The sequence below is a fragment of the Hemibagrus wyckioides genome, linkage group LG10, assembly GCF_019097595.1.
Source record: "Hemibagrus wyckioides isolate EC202008001 linkage group LG10, SWU_Hwy_1.0, whole genome shotgun sequence".
In the NCBI taxonomy this organism is placed as follows: Eukaryota; Metazoa; Chordata; class Actinopteri; order Siluriformes; family Bagridae; genus Hemibagrus; species Hemibagrus wyckioides.
The window spans coordinates 22,455,101-22,475,206 of NC_080719.1; the positions used below are offsets into that span (position 1 = coordinate 22,455,101).

Here is a 20,106-nt window from a genome sequence, read left to right on the forward strand (position 1 = left end):
GTGTATGTAACCGGTTCTTCATAGCGTGCGTGAGGGTGTTGCATGTTATTGTTTAATCAGTAGTGTGGGCTGAATTACTCAGTGCTGTCACTCACCATCAGGTAGACTACCATTGTTCTGTGATACACGTCATTATAATAATAATAATTATAATAATAATACTAGCAACGAAGGTGTAATCTTCCAGTTGCGTGGCTCCTGTGCCTGTTTGTCTAAGTGAAGGAGGTGTGGCCTCATTACCTGTCCATCTCTGTGAAGGAGGCGTGGCCTCTGAGCATATTTGTCTCAGTGAATAAAGTGTGGCTTCTGTGTTAAACCAATAAATATTTCACTCACTGAGACCAAACTGTATGGAGTAGTGTATATTTGGGAGTAATGAACAGAAAGGAAGATAAGACCCTAGTGTGAATAAGTCAGAGGAACCTATAGGTGTAGAGAGTGAGATAGAATAATAAAAGAAGGAGCGTTAAGTTTAAAAATATCGTTAATAGTGTGTGTCACTGCTGAGCATGTGCAGAACAGAAGTACACTCACAAGCTTAAACTTCTCCGCATGCTTGAGTCTATTTCCAAATAGAAAAGGGACAGATAACCTTGAGACTCTGTGTTCCTCACTGAAGGATTGTGAGATTGCTGTCATTGCTTTGTCTATGAATTGTTTATCACGGAGATGGCATCTCTCACTGCCGTGAAATGAGAGACAGTCACATGGCGTAATATCAATGTTTTGTCTCTCTGAGATATACAGCAGGGAAATGTCTCACTGTGATCAGTCTTCTGTGTCCCAAGGCTCACACTGTACTCACTACATGAACACCATCACATCACCTGCCACCAGCACAGAGCGTTTCAGTGATGAACAAATCAAGAAATCCAAAACCTTAACTGTGTGTGTGTGTGTTTGTGTGTGTGTGCATACACATTTTTTCAGGCCCACCTGGTAGCAGCATTTGAGCAAAGTCTGGCCAATATGACCATCAGACTGAAGAGCCTCACAATGACAGCAGAGCAGAAGGTAAATGCATAAAAACATTTTTCCTTTTTGTGGATATTATAAGTGAAACCTGGCAACCCTGCTCATCAGTAGCTTGTTAATATTACTTACTCTTGTTTTTAAAACAAAACAATATTTCTACTTTTCTACCATCTTTCAGTACAGACAAAAGAAATGTATTTCTGATAACAAAAAAAATCTTAATTCATTAAATTCATTAAATATATATATATATTACCCTCAACATTCATTGTGGTTGCCTTTATAAAGAAAATCCTCTTGTAACATCATACAGCCTACAGGACTTTCAGCTGCACTGTAAGTGCATCCCTTCAGATTTTTCTGGAATGTTCCAATCCTGAACACTGAAGAACATAGAATAAAATAATAGTTGTCTATGATTTGAAGCTGTAATTAAGATGTGGTTTTGAATCCTAGCTCCTGAATCAGTAATGAGATACAGAATACAGGAAGCTTCCGGAGGTTTTCACGTCTCGTCTGATTCAGCAGTAACAGAGCTATGTTATGTCCTGTTTTGTTTCAGTGCTTTTTCAGTTTTCGTGTAAACAACCTGTGTGTGTGTGTGTGTGTGTGTGTCTGTAGGACACTGAACTGAATGAATTGAGAAAGACCATCGAATTGCTAAAGAAGCAGAACGCTGTGGCTCAAGCTGCCATTAACGGTGTCATTAACACTCCTGAACTCACCTGCAAACCTGAACGTACAGGTGAGACACAGCTGTATTATCAACACACAGCCATGTTTCCATCATCACACACTGCAGGACTAGCCACATGGACTAGAGAATTCACTGAAGTTTTAAGTATGACATAAGGTTATATTTATGCTAGGTTTGAACAAGATAGGTGATGATGAATTCCTTCTGTCCTGCAGGGTCTCGTTCAGGGACCGATGCAGTCAAGAGTTTGATATAGATCAAATGCACATCATGTGAATGTGTGATTAATATCCACTGTGGAAACTTGTGTTTGTTAATGTGTTTGTATTGTGTGTGTGTGTGTGTGTGTTTAAAGCTTCTGTGGGCTCAGTCTCAGTACAGGCAGAGATGTGTATGCGCAGGCAGCACTCATCAGACAGTGTGTCCAGCATTACCAGCCACTCCAGCATGGAGAATACAGACAACTGCAGCAGGAAGAAGAAGAAAAACTGGGTGTGTGAAACTGTATACACGCGCACACACACACACACAGCACACAAACAAATGTACACACTCACAAACGGATGCACGCACACACACACACACACCACACAAACAGATGCGCGCACACACACACACACACACACACCACACAAACAGATGCACACACACACACACACACAAACCACACAAACAGATGCGCACACACACACACACAGCACACAAACAAATGTACACACTCACAAACGGATGCACGCACACACACACACACACACACACACACCACACAAACAGATGCGCACACACACACACACACACACACACACACACCACACAAACAGATGCACACACACACACACACACAAACCACACAAACAGATGCGCACACACACACACACACCACACAAACAAATGCACACACTCACAAACGGATGCACGCACACACACACCACACAAACAGATGCACACACACACACACACACACACACCACACAAACAGATGCACACACAAACCACACAAACAGATGCGCACACACACACACCACACAAACAGATGCGCGCACACACACACACACACACACCACACAAACAGATGCGCACACACACACACACCACACAAACAGATGCGCACACACACACCACACAAACAGATGCGCACACACACTAACAGATGTGCACACACACACCACACAAACAGATGCGCACACACACACACAGACACCACACAAACAGATGCGCACACACACACACACACACACACACACCACACAAACAGATGCGCACACACACACCACACAAACAGATGCGCACACACACACCACACAAACAGATGCGCACACACACACACACACCACACAAACAGATGCGCACACACACCACACAAACAGATGCGCACACACACTAACAGATGTGCACACACACACCACACAAACAGATGCGCACACACACACACACAGACCACACAAACAGATGCGCACACACACACACACCACACAAACAGATGCGCACACACACACCACACAAACAGATGCGCACACACACTAACAGATGTGCACACACACACCACACAAACAGATGCGCACACACACACACACCACACAAACAGATGCACACACACACACCACACAAACAGATGTGCACACACACACACCACACAAACAGATGCGCACACACACACCACACAAACAGATGCGCACACACACACCACACAAACAGATGCGCACACACACTAACAGATGTGCACACACACACCACACAAACAGATGCGCACACACACACAAACCACACAAACAGATGCGCACACACACACACACCACACAAACAGATGCGCACACACACACACACACACACCACACAAACAGATGCGCACAGACACACACCACACAAACAGATGCACACACACACACCACACAAACAGATGTGCACACACACACACACACATAAACAGATACACACACACACACACCACACAAACAGATGAGTACACACACACACACACACAGATGAGCACACACACACAGATGTGCTCACACGCACACACACGGGCACACACACATACACACACACACATTTACACACACAAACAGCTGCACACACACAATACACCCATATGTACATATGCACACACATATAAACACAAATGCAGACAAACACAACACACATAATCATAAACATGTATGCATACACACACACGCATACACACACGCATACACACACACACACACACACACGCTAAGTCTGCTTTCTGTGTCTTTCCTGTTTCCTTGTTGCTTCATCTTGGCAGGTGTCTGAGGTAAGAGTAAGCGTGTTAGCATTAATCCGCTTAGCTACCATGCTTTTGCTGTATGCTAAACACTACCCTGTTAGATCCAGTTCCGCGGTCACCCTCGTGCTCTGCCTTCGCTCTCCTGCTGATGCTTTCCTCCTTTTTTTGGGGGGGGGGGATTTACACAGAATCCAGTCAAAGTGTCCGCACAGTGTTTTCATGGTCACATGGTCAACATGGAATATCTACAATCATGTGAGAGAAAACATGAAGTCACTGCGGCTAAACCTTTTCACGCCCCCCTCCCCCACCCCCGTTAAACAGGACTATATTAAAGTGCATGTTACTCCACCAATAAATGAAACCGTTTGCTCTCCTTCTGCACTTTTCTTTCTTGTCTTTCTTTATTTAGCCTTTTTCTTACTCTCTGCTACCTCCTCTCTACCTAATGCCCCCCCATCATTTCCAACAACTCACTCTTGTTTCTTGTCTTGTTTTTTTTTTCAGTTGCGCAGCTCCTTTAAGCAGGCGTTCACCAAAAAGAAGTCACCTAAATCCGCCTCGTCCCATTCAGACATCGAGGAAATGAATGACTCGCTCCCTTCATCTCCTAAGCTTCCTCATAATGGATCCAGCGGCTCAACACCCATGCTCAGGAACTCCAACTCACTGTATGTGTGTGTGTGTGTGTTTTACTGAACATTTTTTGTGTCAGTATGGCTGTCTCATGGTTTAATGTTAACTCTCAGGTTGCCGGAGGGTTTAGATGGAGAGGCGGAGACCGTAATGCAGCTGCGGAGCGAGTTGAGAGAGAAAGAAATGAAGTTGACGGACATCCGGTTAGAGGCACTAAGCTCCGCCCACCAGCTCGACCAATTACGAGAGGCCATGAATCGGATGCAGGTAAAAAGATTTCTAATCAGGATTTGTCTTAAATGCTCGAGTGGGGTTTTCTGGGGGAGAAAAATTTGTAGCATGAAATTTAGTCAAGTGTCATACTAGAAATGTGTGTGTGTTTGGGTGTATCTGTGAATTTGTATAGTCTGAGATCGAGAAGCTGAAAGCGGAAAATGACCGATTAAAGATGGAGAATCAAACGACGAACGGTGGCCGAGCGTTAATCACCCCAAGTTCCATCACGCCTCCATCAGCTGAACTCGCGCAACAAAACCTCCACGAGTCCACAAGCTTCGGTAAAAATCCCTGATCAAGCTCAGTTTCTACTGCGTCTGCTCTTAACCGGTGATGGGAAGGCAGCGTGTTTGACACGACATTGTGTATTTGATGTGAGTGTGTATGTTATATTGATCCTCTCCGTGTGCAGATATTCTGCTGGATGATTCTGGAGGAGACGGCAGTTTCCATAAAGACGGCCAACACGTAAAGATTGTAGTCAGTTTACAGAGGGAAGACGCTCCCTGGAAAGAGGTTCGCCCTTAATCGTCTATTTAAATGAACTATTTTTCTCACCATACACATTACCATAGCCTCACCTCCACTTCATCTTCACTGATTAAGTCACAGGAAGTGGTCAAGACAGTAGTGCGATACTAACGTGGTATAATTAGGCTCTGACTTGCTGACTAGTAGACAGAGCTTTTAGTCCTCTAGATGTAAGAAATGTACGCAGGTCAATATGTGAACAGTGACACAGCTTCCGGATTGGCACTTCTAGTCTTTATATAGCTCTTATCTCTGAGAACCAGGACCCTGGGACTCAGTTAGGAACTGGAAGACTGGACATATCAGGAACATACAGTATTTGCAGAGAGGAAACAGTTAGTCAGTGACATGTATGGATCTATATGGAAAAAGTTAAAGTAAAAAAATACTGCATAGTAAAGAATACATTGTATAAGAGAACAGTGCATAATGGGCGATTTGGGACAGAACCACGCCATCTTATTCTGTCTGCTGTGCTGTATATTCTCATTATTATAATCACTATACTGTACTGTACTATACTCTACTACTCTACCAATATTATTCTGTACAGTATTACACTCCACTCCACAGTAATATACTCTACGTACACTATACTCTGATTTGTTAAAACTATACTGTACTATACTATATTATATGTTAAGACTATACTATACTATAATATGATATGTTAAAACTATACTGTACTATATTATATGTTAAAACTATACTATACTATACCATACTATACTCTGATTTGTTAAAACTATATTATACTCTGATATGTTAACACTATACTAATCTATAATATTCTATACTATACTGTACTATACTACTATAATATTTAGTACATTATTCTGTACTGTATCATACTTCACTATATAATAATATACTAAACTGTAATTATTATCCTATACTGTAAGTTACACTATAGTACACTAATACTATACTATACTTTCCTGTATTATACTACTATAATAATATTATTATGTACTGAATTATACTACACTGTACATTAATATTCTATACTATACTATACTATACTATACTATACTATAATGTATGTATTATACTATACTGCACTGTACTGTACTGCACTTATACTACTGTAATATTATTATTAAGTACATACTCTGTTCAGTCATAGTGGGTGATCTGGGACAGAGCCACTGTGTTTGTAATAAACGTGATGATGTTTTGTGTGTTTTAGGAGTGCAGACCTCGGGACTTCCTGATCGGCTGTATTGGAGTTAGTGGGAAAACCAAATGGGACGTTTTGGATGGAGTAGTGAAACGCCTGTTTAAAGTAAAGCTTATGTTAAATGATGATTCTTATCTTTCATGTTATGCTAATCTTATTCTAGATACCCAGGTTTGGGTTAGATATCACTCTAACCAAATAATAATAATAGTAAGAAGAATAAGAATAAAACCCTGCCTCATCTTCATAGACACCATGAAGTATGTTTTGATTAATGACCTGCAGTGTTCCTCTTAAAAAATCCCATCATTTATTTGTCTTTCCTTTGTGTAGGAATACATCAGACATGTAGATCCAGTCAGTCAGCTGGGACTAAGCTCTGACAGTGTGGAGGCGTACCGCATTGGAGACGTGATCAGGCCCGGTAGAGCAAAAACTCCAGAACTACTTCCCTGTGGATACTTAGTAGGGGAAAACAACACAATAAACATTACACTAAAAGGTACACAAAAACATAAACATACACACTCACCTAAAAAGAAAAAACTCGAAGGAGATGCATGTTCTACGGACATTTCAAAATCTTGTCTAAGGTGTTTGTGTGTGTGTGTGTATTTGTATACAGGTGTGAGCTCCCAGTCGACTGACTCTCTCGTGTTTGAGATGTTAATCCCGAAGCCTGTGTTGCAGCGCTACGTGTCACTGCTACACGAACATCGCAGGCTCATTCTGTCTGGTGTGTTGAATATTATCATACTCCAATATGTTATACTATAATGTTCTGTACTGTACTATATTATCTACTATACTATGCTAATACTAGAGTCATACTATACTAATACTATGCTGTACTGTGCTATACTGTACTATTGTGACTATTATTCAGTACAAGCTCAGTACAGTCATGTCTCAGGGTGCTGACTGTATAACAGTACATTACCATGTAGGTTTGTCACGCTCCATTTCTGCCCCCAGTATAACTCTGGTTAACTGTCCTGCAGGTCCAAGTGGCACGGGGAAAACATACCTGGCCCAGCGTCTCGCTGAACACCTGGCACTGCTCGAGGGACGCACAGATACACATACTGCCATCGCCACCTTCAGCGTGGACCACAAGTCAAGCAAGGTAAGTGCACACCTTCCCTCTTTCAATGTCTCTCTGTCTTTATCCCTCTCTAACCTGTCTGTTTGTCTTCATCCCTCTCTTACCCTGTCACTCTGTTCATATCCCTCCCTCACCCTGTCTCTCTGTCTTTATCCCTCTCTATCCCTGTCTCTCTGTCTTTATCCCTCTCTCACCCTGTCACTCTGTTTATATCCCTCTCTCACCCCGTCTCTCTCTCTCTCTCTGTAGGAGTTACGGCAGTATTTGTTGGCTGTAGTGGAACAGTGCAGTGTGGATCAACGTGCAGCTCCTTTAGTGATCATACTGGACAATTTGCATCACATCAGTTCACTGGGAGAGATATTCAATGGCCTCCTTAACCAAACACGCCAGCACTGGTAAGACACACACACACACACACACACACAAACACACACTCCCCTGATACTGATAATGAAGAAATTTAGTCTGCAACATTGTCATCTCTTCCTAAATATAATCATCACTCGTTTTGATCATTTCTTTTAAATTACATGTTTTTCGTGTCTGTTTTCTAGCCCGTACATCATCGGCACCATGAGTCAGACCACATCTTCCTCTCCTAATTTGCAGCTTCATCATAACTTCAGGTAAAAAAAAAGTTTCATAAAAACAGATCTGACATTCTTTAGATCTTTGGTGAAGAGCATCTGCTAAATGCCATTAGGACATTAGGTGGGCAATGTCTTTGTCATGTCACACACAGTGATGGGTAATATGAAGCTAATATAAAAGTAGACACTTAGACTTTTAAGAATTTGTAGTTTTTCATTAGTAGTTCTGTTTCGCTAGCATGCTAGGGGCAATATCTTCAAAGTAAATGGTCATAATCAAACCCATTTCTGCTCTAAAATTTGTATCTTCAATCACTAAAATTCTGTGTAAGGTTATTCAATAGAGTCAAAAACACACGTCATGCTAGAGTCACAGCAAACCTCTAACACTGCTCTGATGTGCCACAGGTGGGTTTTGTGTGCAAATCACACCGAGCCAGTGAAGGGCTTCCTGGGCCGTTTTCTAAGGAGGAAGCTTATCGAGACCGAGATCAGCAGCAGGACACGGAATCCGGAGCTGGTGAAGATCGTTGAGTGGATTCCTCGTCTTTGGCATCATCTGAACTGCTTCCTGGAGGCTCACAGCTCATCAGACGTCACTATAGGTGAGAAAGTTGAAAGTTCAGTAGATAAAAATTCTTCTTAACTGAACTGTGTAAGGATCGTCTATTTTATATATATATATATGTGTGTGTGTGTTTTGCTCCAGGACCACGTCTTTTCCTGTCATGTCCCATGGACGTGGACGGGTCACGCATTTGGTTTACGGATCTGTGGAATTACAGCATCATCCCATACATGCTGGAAGCTGTCAGAGAGGGTTTGCAGGTAATTCAGTAAATTTCACTCCATCAGTCACTCCATCATTAATAAAAACACACCAGAAATCACAAAAACCTGATGGTCCACACAGTCAGCAGCTTTTCTCCTGCTTCAAGTTCAAAATTTGTGTCTCTTTGCTCCTCCAGCTGTATGGACGCAGAGCTGCATGGGATGATCCTGCTCGTTGGGTGTTGGAGACGTTTCCATGGCAATCAAGCACCAAGCACCCTGATTGGCCTGCGCTGTTAAAACTCCGCCCAGAAGATGTGGGTTTGGATGGAGGCTCAACCTCTAAAGAGGGAGCTACCAAACAGAGCATCCAGAGTGACAGTGATGCTGATCCTCTGGTGAGAACCCCCCAACCCCCCCCCCCAACACACACACACACACTGATACACAAACATTACACCCTATTGTACCCATGTATTCCCCATCTCTCTCTCAGATGAACATGCTGATGCGTCTGAAGGAGGCGGCTAACTGCTCCAGCACTCAGAGCTATGACAGCGACTCCAACAGCAACGGTCACCATGACGACATCCTCGACTCATCCCTGGAGTCGACGCTCTGATGCGTCTTTTTACACTTTTCCATCCTAAAACCTCCTGGGAAAGTTTCCTCGTGTTCAGGCAGGAATGAAAGTAATTGCACTACTCACAGTTCAGTTAGCAAGTTCCCATAATGTAATACCTGTTGTGGAGATGAACAGGCTTGATGAAGAAGAAGATGAAGAGGAAGAAGACAGAAACTGCACTACTTATAATTCATCTTCAAACCACCTGCTGTGATGGATGGATTAAAGAATAGCACACGACATCAGACAGAGATTTTCCAGAATCCTTACCTCACTATAGGCCACCTTTAATAATAATAATAATAATAATAATTTTAACTTTGAATAAGTTTAAAGCTTTGCCTGGCATCGCCCCACAGCTTTCTTTGAGAAACATCAAACCATCTCTGTCTTTTCTCTCATACAACGTTGTGTTGACAGAATTGGTGCTACGAATGATTTTCTTCGCTACTGTGAATGTCTGGACACACATGACAGTGGCTCACAAAAGTGTGCCTCTGATGCTGGCCATCATTTTATATAAGTCAAAGGACTGACGCGTTCTGGGAGACTTTCCCGGAGGACGAGGCAAGGTGATTTTGTATACGTTCGTTTCCTGTTCTGTAATCGTTCGTTTGCATGATCAGTATTGGTTCCTCACCAGCATGGAGTTTTCCCTTGGTTTGTGTCTCGTAGGCACTCGTTCACTGAAGAACTCCCTCGGTCTCTCTTTCATCTCCTCTTTTTGGTGCTGAAGAACCCGGTGCCTTACTGCATTTTTGCATTGAGAACCTGAATGGCGCTGTGTTCTTATCCTCTCGAGCAAAAGGGCTTCATGCTGCACACATGAGCAGCTCAGAGTGGTTTCATCATTATAATGACACTTACAATCGTCTTATTGCTTATACAATGCAGAGGAGGAATGAAAACATTAGGCACAAAAACCCTGTGATGCTTTGAAGGAGCATGCACAGATGTGCGTGTTTATACCTCATCGACTGTCCAGAACTTTACGTTGGCCTTAATTCCCATGCGACATCACTGTGAAGGGGAATGACTTAAAGAGTGCTTATCTCGGAATCCCAAATGTTCACTGGTTTTCTAAAATAAAAGAGCTTAATATAGTTTGTAAACAGTTTGTAAAAGCCTGCCCAAGCTGCGTTTTAGAATTCTTGTTTCAAACCTCATTGAAATACTCGACACATCCACTGTACATCAGGTAGTTAGCCCCACCCATTCATGTTATAGCAGGTTCATTCTCCCCTTTCATTGTACAGCAGGTTAGCCCCGCCCATTTACTTTATAGTAGGTTAGCTCCACCCATTCAGCTCTGGCCATTTACATTACAGCAGGTTAGGCCCACCTGTTCATGTTACAGCAGATTAGCTCAGCCATTCACGTTACAGCATGTTAGTCTGACCCATTCACGGTACAACAGGTTAGCTATACCTATTTACTTTACAGTAGGTTAGCTCCACCCATCTTTTCACTTTACAGCAGGTAAGCCCCGCCCACTTTCACAGAATTCTGTAGCAGTATTTAAGTGAAGGATGTTGCATCATGCAGGTAAACCTTGTACCTAGCCATCAGGAAACAAATAAGCTACATAAGTGTCCACATGAGCGTCAGTGTTCTGAATTATGGCATGCTATGATGCGACGTTACTGCTGAAAGATGAATATTTAGGACCCAACAGCAGACCCACACCCTGGAAGCCTGAGATATCTCATTGATTCATGACTTCAGTATGAACCCTGGGGGGCAGCTTTATCTAACCATGTATGCATTGTACTCAATGAGCTAACATTAGCTAGCTACAGTCAGCCTTTCTAATCTGCTAATTCTGTAGCTAGTCATGTCACTAACAGTCGCCTATTTTTTATCTCTTCGTTTTGTTCTGAGAGACGAAGAAAGGAAGGGAAATGCTAAAATGAATGATGACTTTTTGTACATAAAACTACGCAAATATTATAAGTGGACTTCAGGGAAAAAGATCAAAAACAAAAACATCGTTGGATACGGGACCTTAATGCTAATTAATGCCATATCAGATGACTCTTCCGCTGCTTTTATAGACTTTTAGGAAGAGTTAGTGAATGGAACGACAGAAGAAACAAGTGTTGGTTGGATATCAGGAATTGATTGTGGTTTTGTTTAAATTCCTCATGAATTTCTTGTGTTGTTGAATTTGTGCAGATTTATGTTAATAATGTCGCTTACCTTCAGCATCTTGATCCTATGCAACATTGTTCAGATTTTATATGGAAGCCAAATAAGGTATCAGCACTGCCAAGTGTGTGTGTGTGTGTGTGTGTGTGTATTTATATAAATATGGATTGTACACTCTGTATATACTCTGTGAATAATTCTCAGATTATGATGTGCCTACATTTTATAAAGTTGGATGTAAGTCAATTCAAGCACAGACCTGTTTTAATTTTATTCTCATTACTGAATGTTTATTTGCTGTGTAAATGAGTTAAATGCACAACATTCATTTTTTTAAAATCCTGCATTTGGATGAATAAAATTTTACTTACATGTTTATAACGACATATTTTGTGTACAAAGTTTTTTACCCTTTAACTTTCAAAATAACAGATAGACCAAATATCAAATACTATTAATCAAATACTCAAACTATTAACTTTAAGGATATACACCAAATAGGCATAACATTATGACCACATGCCTAATATAGTGTTGGTCCTCCTTTTGCTGCCAAAACAGCCCTGACCCGTCGAGGCATGGACTCCACTAGATCCCTGAAGGTGTGCTGTGGTATCTGGCACCAAGATGTGAGCAGCTTTGAGTCCTGTAAGTTGTGAGGTGGGGCCTCCATGGATTGGACTTGTTTGTCCAGCACATCCCACAGATGCTCGACTGAATTGAGATCTGGGGAATTTGGAGGCCAAATCAACACCTCAAACTGGTTGTTGTGGTCATCAAACCATTCCTGAACCATTTTTGCTTTGTGGCACGGTGCATTATCCTGCTGAAAGAGTCCACAGCCATCAGGGAATACCGTTTCCATGAAAGGGTGTACATGGTCTGCAACAATGCTTAGGTAGGTGTCAAAGTAACAGCCACATGGATGCAGAGCCCAAGGTTTCCCAGCAGAACATTGCCCAAAGCATGACACTGCCTCCACCGGCTCGCCTTCTTCTCATAGTGCATCCTGGTGCCATGTGTTCCCCAGGTAAGAGACGCACACACACCCGGCCATCCACGTGATTCATCTGACCACCTTCTTCCATTGCTCCATGGTCCAGTTCTCATGCTCAGCTATGCAGCCCCATACGCAACAAACTGTGATGTACTGTGTATTCTGATACCTTTCTATCAGAACCAGCATTAACTTCTTCAGCAATTTGAGCAACAGTAGCTCGTCTGTTGGATCGGATCACATGGGCCAGCCTTCGCTCCCCACGTGCATCAGTGAGCCTTGACCGCCCATGACCCTGTCGCCGGTTCACCACTGTTTGAGGACAGTGAATCAACTTTGAGGACAAAATGTTCACTTGCTGCCTAATATATCCCACCCACTAACAGGTGCCATGATGAGGAGATCATCAGTGTTACTCACTTCACCTCTCACTGCTCATAATGTTATGCCTGATGGGTGTATGCTAAACAGATAAATAATATATTAGATAACAAAAATTCTATTTTAATATTTTCATTCATTATAGCTGACACCTTGGACCTGAGAACCACTCTACTTTATTCCATACTATATAATATACACTATTATACACTAGTATATATGTACACCAGAGGTGGTGAAATGTTTTGGATCAGGGGCCGCACTGGTTAAATAATCCAGGGGCCAATCATGAGCTGATATTAAATATGAAAATTCATTTGTATTGAATTAAATCCCTCTTTTTTAAATAAAAAATGATAATGTAGAATATAATATTATGCACCATTTATGAATCATAATCACATTTAATTAGATTTAGATACATTGAAAGATTGACACAGCGCCATCCATAGGACATATATAAAATATCAGAATTGGTGAGATGAAAATACTCAAAGTAGGGTTTTATACATGCATGTGTTCAGCTGTGTTTTGATACAACCAGAGAGAGAGTAAACATTCACACAAAAAATCACATTCCGCAACATCACTGGGGCAGCGACATTCCTGCCAAAATGGACCTCTATTTTTCACTTGTCGTAATTCCCAGTTTCGACCACTAGGTGTAATAATAACTCTACGGATGCTGAAGAAATGGGCTGCCCAGTGACCGTCACAACTACATACATTTACTTCATCACATAACTTACCTCACATTCACTCAAGAAAACATTTCAACATATCCAATCGGTTTTATATGGATGTACATCTACAGATATTTTATTGCATTACTGTAGTATGATCATGATACTGAAAGGAAATGAAACTCCACAGGAGAACTTTATATCATTCTACACAAGTGGGGCAAATTCAGAAAACCCATTTAATTGTATTTTCTATTTTTCTTACGATTAAGGTTAGGGTGAAGTTGGGGTTTTGTGTTAGATAGGGTAGGGTTAGGGTTAGATATTTGTGAAAGTAAAATAATTCACCAGTCACAAGCTAAAGCAAAGTGCATGGGCCAGCAACGGTCAATCACTGCTATTGTTCTTATAGCAAACCTCTGCATGGGGGCTACGAATTTAATAAAATCCAATCAAAGATAACTTGATTGGGCATTAATTTGGTACAATTAGAGCTGGTTTAATTTTTTTTTCAATCTAATTCTGTTCAGGTTAAGGCAGTTTATATTAGGTTAAGGAAAGGTCATGGTTAAATATACCAAAGGAGAGAGTAAGAGTAAAGGAGAGGATACAGTTAGGCATAAAGATAAAGGAAGCTTGTGGATAGGTGTAGCAGTAAAGAAAAAGACTGGAAAAGTAAGGAAAAGGAAATGAGGTAGATGTAAGGTATGGGAAATGTTATAAAAATGATGGGGAAGGAAAGACAAGGGTTAAGAAAAGAGGGAACGGAAAGGACAAAAGAGGGAAAGGAAAGACAAGGGTTAAGAAAAGAGGGAATGGAAAGGTTATGGTTAGTATTAGGGTTAGGTAATGGTTGGGGTTAGGGTTAGGTTAAGTTTAGGGTTATTCTGGGTATCTCAAAGGGTATCTACTCATCCTGAGCTATTGGTCAGAACGTCATCAGACCTTTTGCAAAATCTTTAACCTTCAGCCAGTCTCAATTTTAAGTCATTTGAGATAAAAACACACAACTGAGGAGCAAATGTAAATGTAGGGGGAAAAAAGATTATCCATCATGATATATTTGTGTGGATAAAATATAGCTTTAGACAGACATTTTGCTTTTAAAATAGTGGACACATGCAGTGCCATTGAGGTTTGATGATAGCTGGGAGGAAAGTATTTTAAAATTTTGTGCATTATTCAATAGAAATCTGATATTTTTGGAAAAGGAAATGTATGAAATTTTAGTTTTAAAAAACTGATAAGCAAATTGGTAATTGCTAGAGGTAACTAGAGGTGGTCTGAATGATGTCTGAAGTCCAACACAATTTACACATCATTTCAGTCTAAAATAAAATTGTCCAAATCAGCTCACTTGACCTTTCACACACACACACACACCTCACCAGACATGGATAGATCCACACTCATGTTTCTCCAGGAGAAGTGGTTTATTTAGTCATTCACATCTATTTCATTTAATAATTTAACAGTACTCACAAATTATTCTCAGTTGAACATTACAATTTATTGACACATTTTTATTTTATTTTATTTTATTTTATTTTATTTTTTTACAAAAAACAAACATACAAATATGCATACACCGGGACACACGTGCGTTCGTATAAATTATACACAAGTCTACAAGCTTTTAATAAAAAATATCTATGTGAAATATAAATGTAGGTAAATCAACATTCTTGGTATAAAATATCCATACAAAAATATTTGTACAAAATACTGTACAGTTTCAAAACCGCTGTGCAACACAGCAAGAGCCCCTCGTGTGCTGATAACAAGATCACACACACACACACACTTATGAAACCATGATCTCATCCTCCGAGTCTGAAGAGTCCGAGTGTTTGCATGAAGGCGATGACATGGTGAAGTGTGAGCACTCAGAGTTGGGTGAAGGGTACGAGTGTGTCATGTGTACACTCCTCACTCCATCCTCCTCCTCCCCCTCCTCGTGGCGTAATGGTTTATCCTGCACGTCGCTCAGGTCAGGATGAGGGTTGGTCCGTGTGGGCAGCGTCTGCTCCCTGCAGCCTCCAGATGACAGAAGCTCACGTTCCTTGGAGTTCCTCCACTTCATTCGCCGATTCTGAAACCAGATCTTCACCTGTGCAACAGTAAACGGAAGGACAAGTGTGAATAAATCAAGCTCTATAGATAACTGGAAATCATCTTGCAATGACTAAAATAATGCAAATAAAGGTCAAGAGCTTTAGCTAACATTCACACCATGTTGATGATGTAACCAGGCTGGTTCACTGCACCACGTCTTTTACTCTAAAGCAGTGTAAATAAAATTACCTGAGAATCTTTAAGGCCCAGTTTGGTGGCTAGTTTTTTCCTATCCGGTTTGCTGATGTATTTCTGTTTCTGGAACATTTTCTCCAGAGCTTTACGCTGCACATCAGAGAACACGGCCCTGCGCAGCATCCCTCTCCTTGGCTTCCCCCTGGAGGCCAGCGGCCATGAGAATGTCCCAGGGACCGGGACCACCGAGGAGGATCCTGAAAATCAATCAACATCAAGAACAGATTAAAAAAAACAGAATGGTGATGATCATGTTTATCACCATTATGATTAAACACTAGGCCTGTTTTCCCCCTGAGAAGTCTTGCAATTATTTGAGTCTCTCTCTCTCTCTCTCTCTCTCTCTCTCTCGCTGTCTGTCTTCTAGAGTGAGAAAGACACGCGGTGACTAATTAGCACATGAGCACTGCTCTGTGTATTCGTATGTTAAGCAGGAGGCGCGTTCAGCCGAACACACACACACACACACACACACACACACAGAGAGCTTAATAAAGCGTGAAACGGTAACTGTGTCCTAATGAAGTGGCGGAGAAAAGAGCCGCGCGAGACTATTTACCAAACCCCACTCTGAAAAACTAAAGCATGGACGAGCCGCGGGGACGCGCCGTGACACCGGGGACTCGCAGGGCCTCCGAGCGCTTTCATTAGCCGAACACGAGAAAGGCTTGCGGGTGAAAGGAGAGGCAGTTTATTATTCACCCTGAATAAAAGCCCAGCCTCAAAGGTCTTTTCTTTCTTAGACTTTTAAAATAAATAAATAAAAGGAACCATGTGAAGGGCTGAAGCTGAAGTGCGCACTCCACCCTAATGACACTTAAAGACAGACAGGAGAGTGCAAAGTTACTTTCATTGCCATTTCATTCCTATCCAGCTCTCACTTCACTATATAGATTTATAAATGTATTCATTATTGTTTTATTCTGATGATCAGCATTTACAGACTACTTAGATGTATAGACTGTATTTATATGGATATATTCTGATAACTGACATATTATTATTATTATTATTATTATTATTATTATTATTATTATTATTATTATTACTATTATGGTTGTTGTTGATTTTGTTGTATAGTTAAATGAGAATGATCTCTTAGCTCTGTATTTATGTGATTTTTATGTTTGAATTTTATTGTTTATATTTTTTTAATGACACTCTTTATTTATATAATATTTTTTACAGGCTATTTTCTGTGACGTAACAATTTGTTGCTTATTAAAGGCACAGCTCTGCTCTGAGAATTCCTTAACTCATTTGCTTACTAATTATAATGAATTATTTTAAACTTGAAACTTACTTTACTGACATGCGTATTTTCTTCACATCCAAATATTAATTCGTCGATTTTTTTTGTCGATTTATAAGTTATTACTGTGCAATTATGCACCTTTTAATTTGGAATGAAAATCAGATAAATTAGGTCTAGTGTGTGTGTGTGTGTGTGTTTGTGTGTGTATGTGTGTGTGCGCGCGCGCGCGGGTGTGTGAGTGAGTGACGAGCAGATCGGTCATGCATTTCACCAAATTTGTTTGGACAAATTGTACTAATTCTGATAATTAGACACACATTTGTGTTGATTGTGTTACTCACCGGGGAAGTAAGACGAGCGAAGGAAAGGGTAGAAGGATCCATCGAAATATGGGACGGTGAGAGCTTTAGGGTGAACATCAGGAACTGGACGAGGAACGGATTCTGAACACACACACACGTACAACACACACACGCGGACATGAATAAACATGAATAAACACCACATATAATTGTGTCTATAAAACTCATTAATCACTTATTAATTACAAATTAAACAGAAAGCGATCGTCTTTCTTTTCCTTCTCCATGTCCGACACATATTTCTCCTTTTACAAGTGGAATGAAGTTTTAGACTGATAATATTCCATGTGGAATAAGTGGAATTAAATCCTCTCAGTTTCATTAACACTGCAAAAGTTACTCAGGTGTTAGTGAAACCACGTGAGAGCCACTTTACATTTGACACTGAACTCTACAGGCTAGCACTGACTGAACAATGTTAGTGTTAGTTAAGTTAAACACAACTCAACTCAACACAACTCAACACTCTAGGCATTAGAGTTTTGCATCACTGTAGGTCTTAAAATTGTTTCCAGGCAGGAAGAGGAACTTGAACCCATTTTCTATTGAATTGTAATTATTTATTTTACTTATTTATTTATTTTTTTCAATTTTCTGTTTACCTCTTAAACAAAATCAAGGACCTGATCAAAAAGTAGAAATTTAGGCAGAGACTCCATCAGAAATTAAAAAGGTTAAGATAAGGAACTCAGATAAATAAATAAATAAATAAACACAATTAAATACACAAATATTTGTTCATAACAAATGAAAAAGGTATAACAAATATTTAATATATATATATATATATATATATATATATATATAAACATTTACTATTAACATACATTTAAAAAAATAAAATAAAAAAGATAAATAAATAACTCACGTTTTTTAGGTGTATGTGCCAGGATGGCATTAACACCGAATTTGAGGTGGGTCTGGTCTTTGCTCGGAGTCTTGGGAGAAGAAAATCCAACCACGGGAGGCTCGGATGGAGTGATGATGGTGGAGGAAAGAGGGGAAGAAGAAGGAGAAGGAGAAGAAGAGCTGATGCGCAACAAATCCTCCACCAGAAAGCCGGAGCGAGCCCGAAACCCCGAGTGCGCTTGGAAAGTGGGCGGCGTGGAGGAATGAAACGCGGCCACGGGATGATGCACCAAGCTCGGGTACATGGCCACGAGACCGGGCATCATCGTCATCATGATGGAAATGACACAACAGAGGACAGGATGCTTGAGTGAGAGAAGACAGTCCTCCTGGGATGCGCTAATCAGAGTGTGCAGTGAGTCTCGACTCGACTCGATTGTGGCCCTTTTATACGCACCGAGAGGCTTCAGGGAGGGACACCGGCAACAAAAGGAGCTCACATAAAGAGAATAAAAGGGGATGAAGTGAATGAAGAGCTCCAATTGAGCCGCTTTCACACGGAGGACACACACACACACACACAGAGAGAGAGAGAGAGAGAGAGAGAGAGAGAGAGAGAGAGAGAACAGATTTATGACTGGATTAGACACATCAATTTTACACTCTCTTTACACCAGCGATTCAATTTCGGAGCAGAAGTTCATTCACACATTCATCTTTAATTGAACTCGGTGCTACATTAACATTTAAGCGCGTTGAATACACATCATCCAAAATAAAAGTGCAGCGTTAAACACTGCGATTCCTTCACTCCAGACGCGCAAGGAACACCTGGGAAACTTCAGACTTCAAATCCTTAACAGCGCACACAAATAAACTGCTAATGAATGCTCATGAATGAAGACAAATCCATTTGGAAATGCAATATCTTCAGTCGCGTGAAGGAAACCGGTGTTTCCCAGCGTTCATATTCATTTGCAGCGGAAAAAAACACGGTTTAATTTAAAGTTCTGGATGTGAGAAGTGAAAGGAATGATTTGGGAAATGCTCCTCAATTTGTTTGCTGGAAACAGAGTGTTTCAGTTTAAAATATTCAGTACTGAAAACGATCCTTAGTTAATAATAATAATAATAATAATAATAATAATAATAATCCAGAACAAATTTCATTTGAAGCACAATCCAGGCCAAAACAACTGAACACTCCTTTCTTCTAAAATTCATCAGTTTCTTTATGATCTTTGTGCTTACATAAAGCATTTAACAATTCTCACATTCATTTTTTTCCCTTCTTTTTCTTATCTTTTGCACTGAAAAAACAAAAACACGTCCACAGAGCCTAACATCTACCACTCCCTGCTTTCTAACAAAAATAATAAATAAATGGTGGTGAATTTACTAAAAAACTAATTTTTTTGCAACTGCATTGTTCATGCAAGTGCAAGCAATGTCATTTTCATATGCTCAGCTTCACTAATGCAGGACAA

General features: G+C 40.7%; 2 protein-coding genes across 3 annotated transcripts in view; one reads left to right on the plus strand and one right to left on the minus strand.

Annotated features, from left to right (window-relative positions):
• The window catches only part of nav2a (neuron navigator 2a), a 66,119-nt gene extending 53,956 nt beyond the window's left edge, over window positions 1–12,163 (plus strand). For both annotated transcript variants that reach the window (XM_058400867.1, XM_058400868.1), the window contains 17 exons: window positions 931–1,014; window positions 1,597–1,720; window positions 2,028–2,164; window positions 4,425–4,588; window positions 4,667–4,820; window positions 4,960–5,110; window positions 5,242–5,345; window positions 6,550–6,645; window positions 6,874–7,042; window positions 7,166–7,276; window positions 7,542–7,666; window positions 7,895–8,043; window positions 8,203–8,274; window positions 8,647–8,843; window positions 8,948–9,066; window positions 9,207–9,407; window positions 9,506–12,163. In XM_058400867.1, coding sequence (XP_058256850.1) covers window positions 931–1,014; window positions 1,597–1,720; window positions 2,028–2,164; window positions 4,425–4,588; window positions 4,667–4,820; window positions 4,960–5,110; window positions 5,242–5,345; window positions 6,550–6,645; window positions 6,874–7,042; window positions 7,166–7,276; window positions 7,542–7,666; window positions 7,895–8,043; window positions 8,203–8,274; window positions 8,647–8,843; window positions 8,948–9,066; window positions 9,207–9,407; window positions 9,506–9,631 — 2,283 coding nt within the window. In that variant the 3' untranslated portion in view covers window positions 9,632–12,163. The remainder of the gene's footprint in view (window positions 1–930; window positions 1,015–1,596; window positions 1,721–2,027; window positions 2,165–4,424; window positions 4,589–4,666; window positions 4,821–4,959; window positions 5,111–5,241; window positions 5,346–6,549; window positions 6,646–6,873; window positions 7,043–7,165; window positions 7,277–7,541; window positions 7,667–7,894; window positions 8,044–8,202; window positions 8,275–8,646; window positions 8,844–8,947; window positions 9,067–9,206; window positions 9,408–9,505) is intronic.
• A 3,176-nt stretch (window positions 12,164–15,339) lies between these two features.
• On the minus strand, window positions 15,340–19,022 carry dbx1a (developing brain homeobox 1a). The gene is made up of 4 exons (XM_058401391.1): window positions 18,639–19,022; window positions 17,750–17,851; window positions 16,148–16,350; window positions 15,340–15,953 (listed from the first exon to the last, which is right to left on the minus strand). The coding sequence occupies exons 1-4, from the start codon at window positions 18,952–18,954 to the stop codon at window positions 15,648–15,650; spliced, it is 927 nt and encodes a 308-aa protein (XP_058257374.1). The 5' UTR covers window positions 18,955–19,022; the 3' UTR covers window positions 15,340–15,647.
• Window positions 19,023–20,106: the final 1,084 nt, after the last annotated feature.

Excerpts from the sequence above, each read along its gene's own strand:
- dbx1a (XM_058401391.1), bottom strand. The coding sequence starts at position 18,954 with ATGATGACGATGATGCCCGGTCTCGTGGCCATGTACCCGAGCTTGGTG. Across the intron at positions 16,351-17,749 it reads TCGCTCGTCTTACTTCCCCG|GATCCTCCTCGGTGGTCCCG; the intron begins GTGAGTAACACA and ends ATTGATTTTCAG. Across the intron at positions 15,954-16,147 it reads TGGGCCTTAAAGATTCTCAG|GTGAAGATCTGGTTTCAGAA; the intron begins GTAATTTTATTT and ends ACTGTTGCACAG.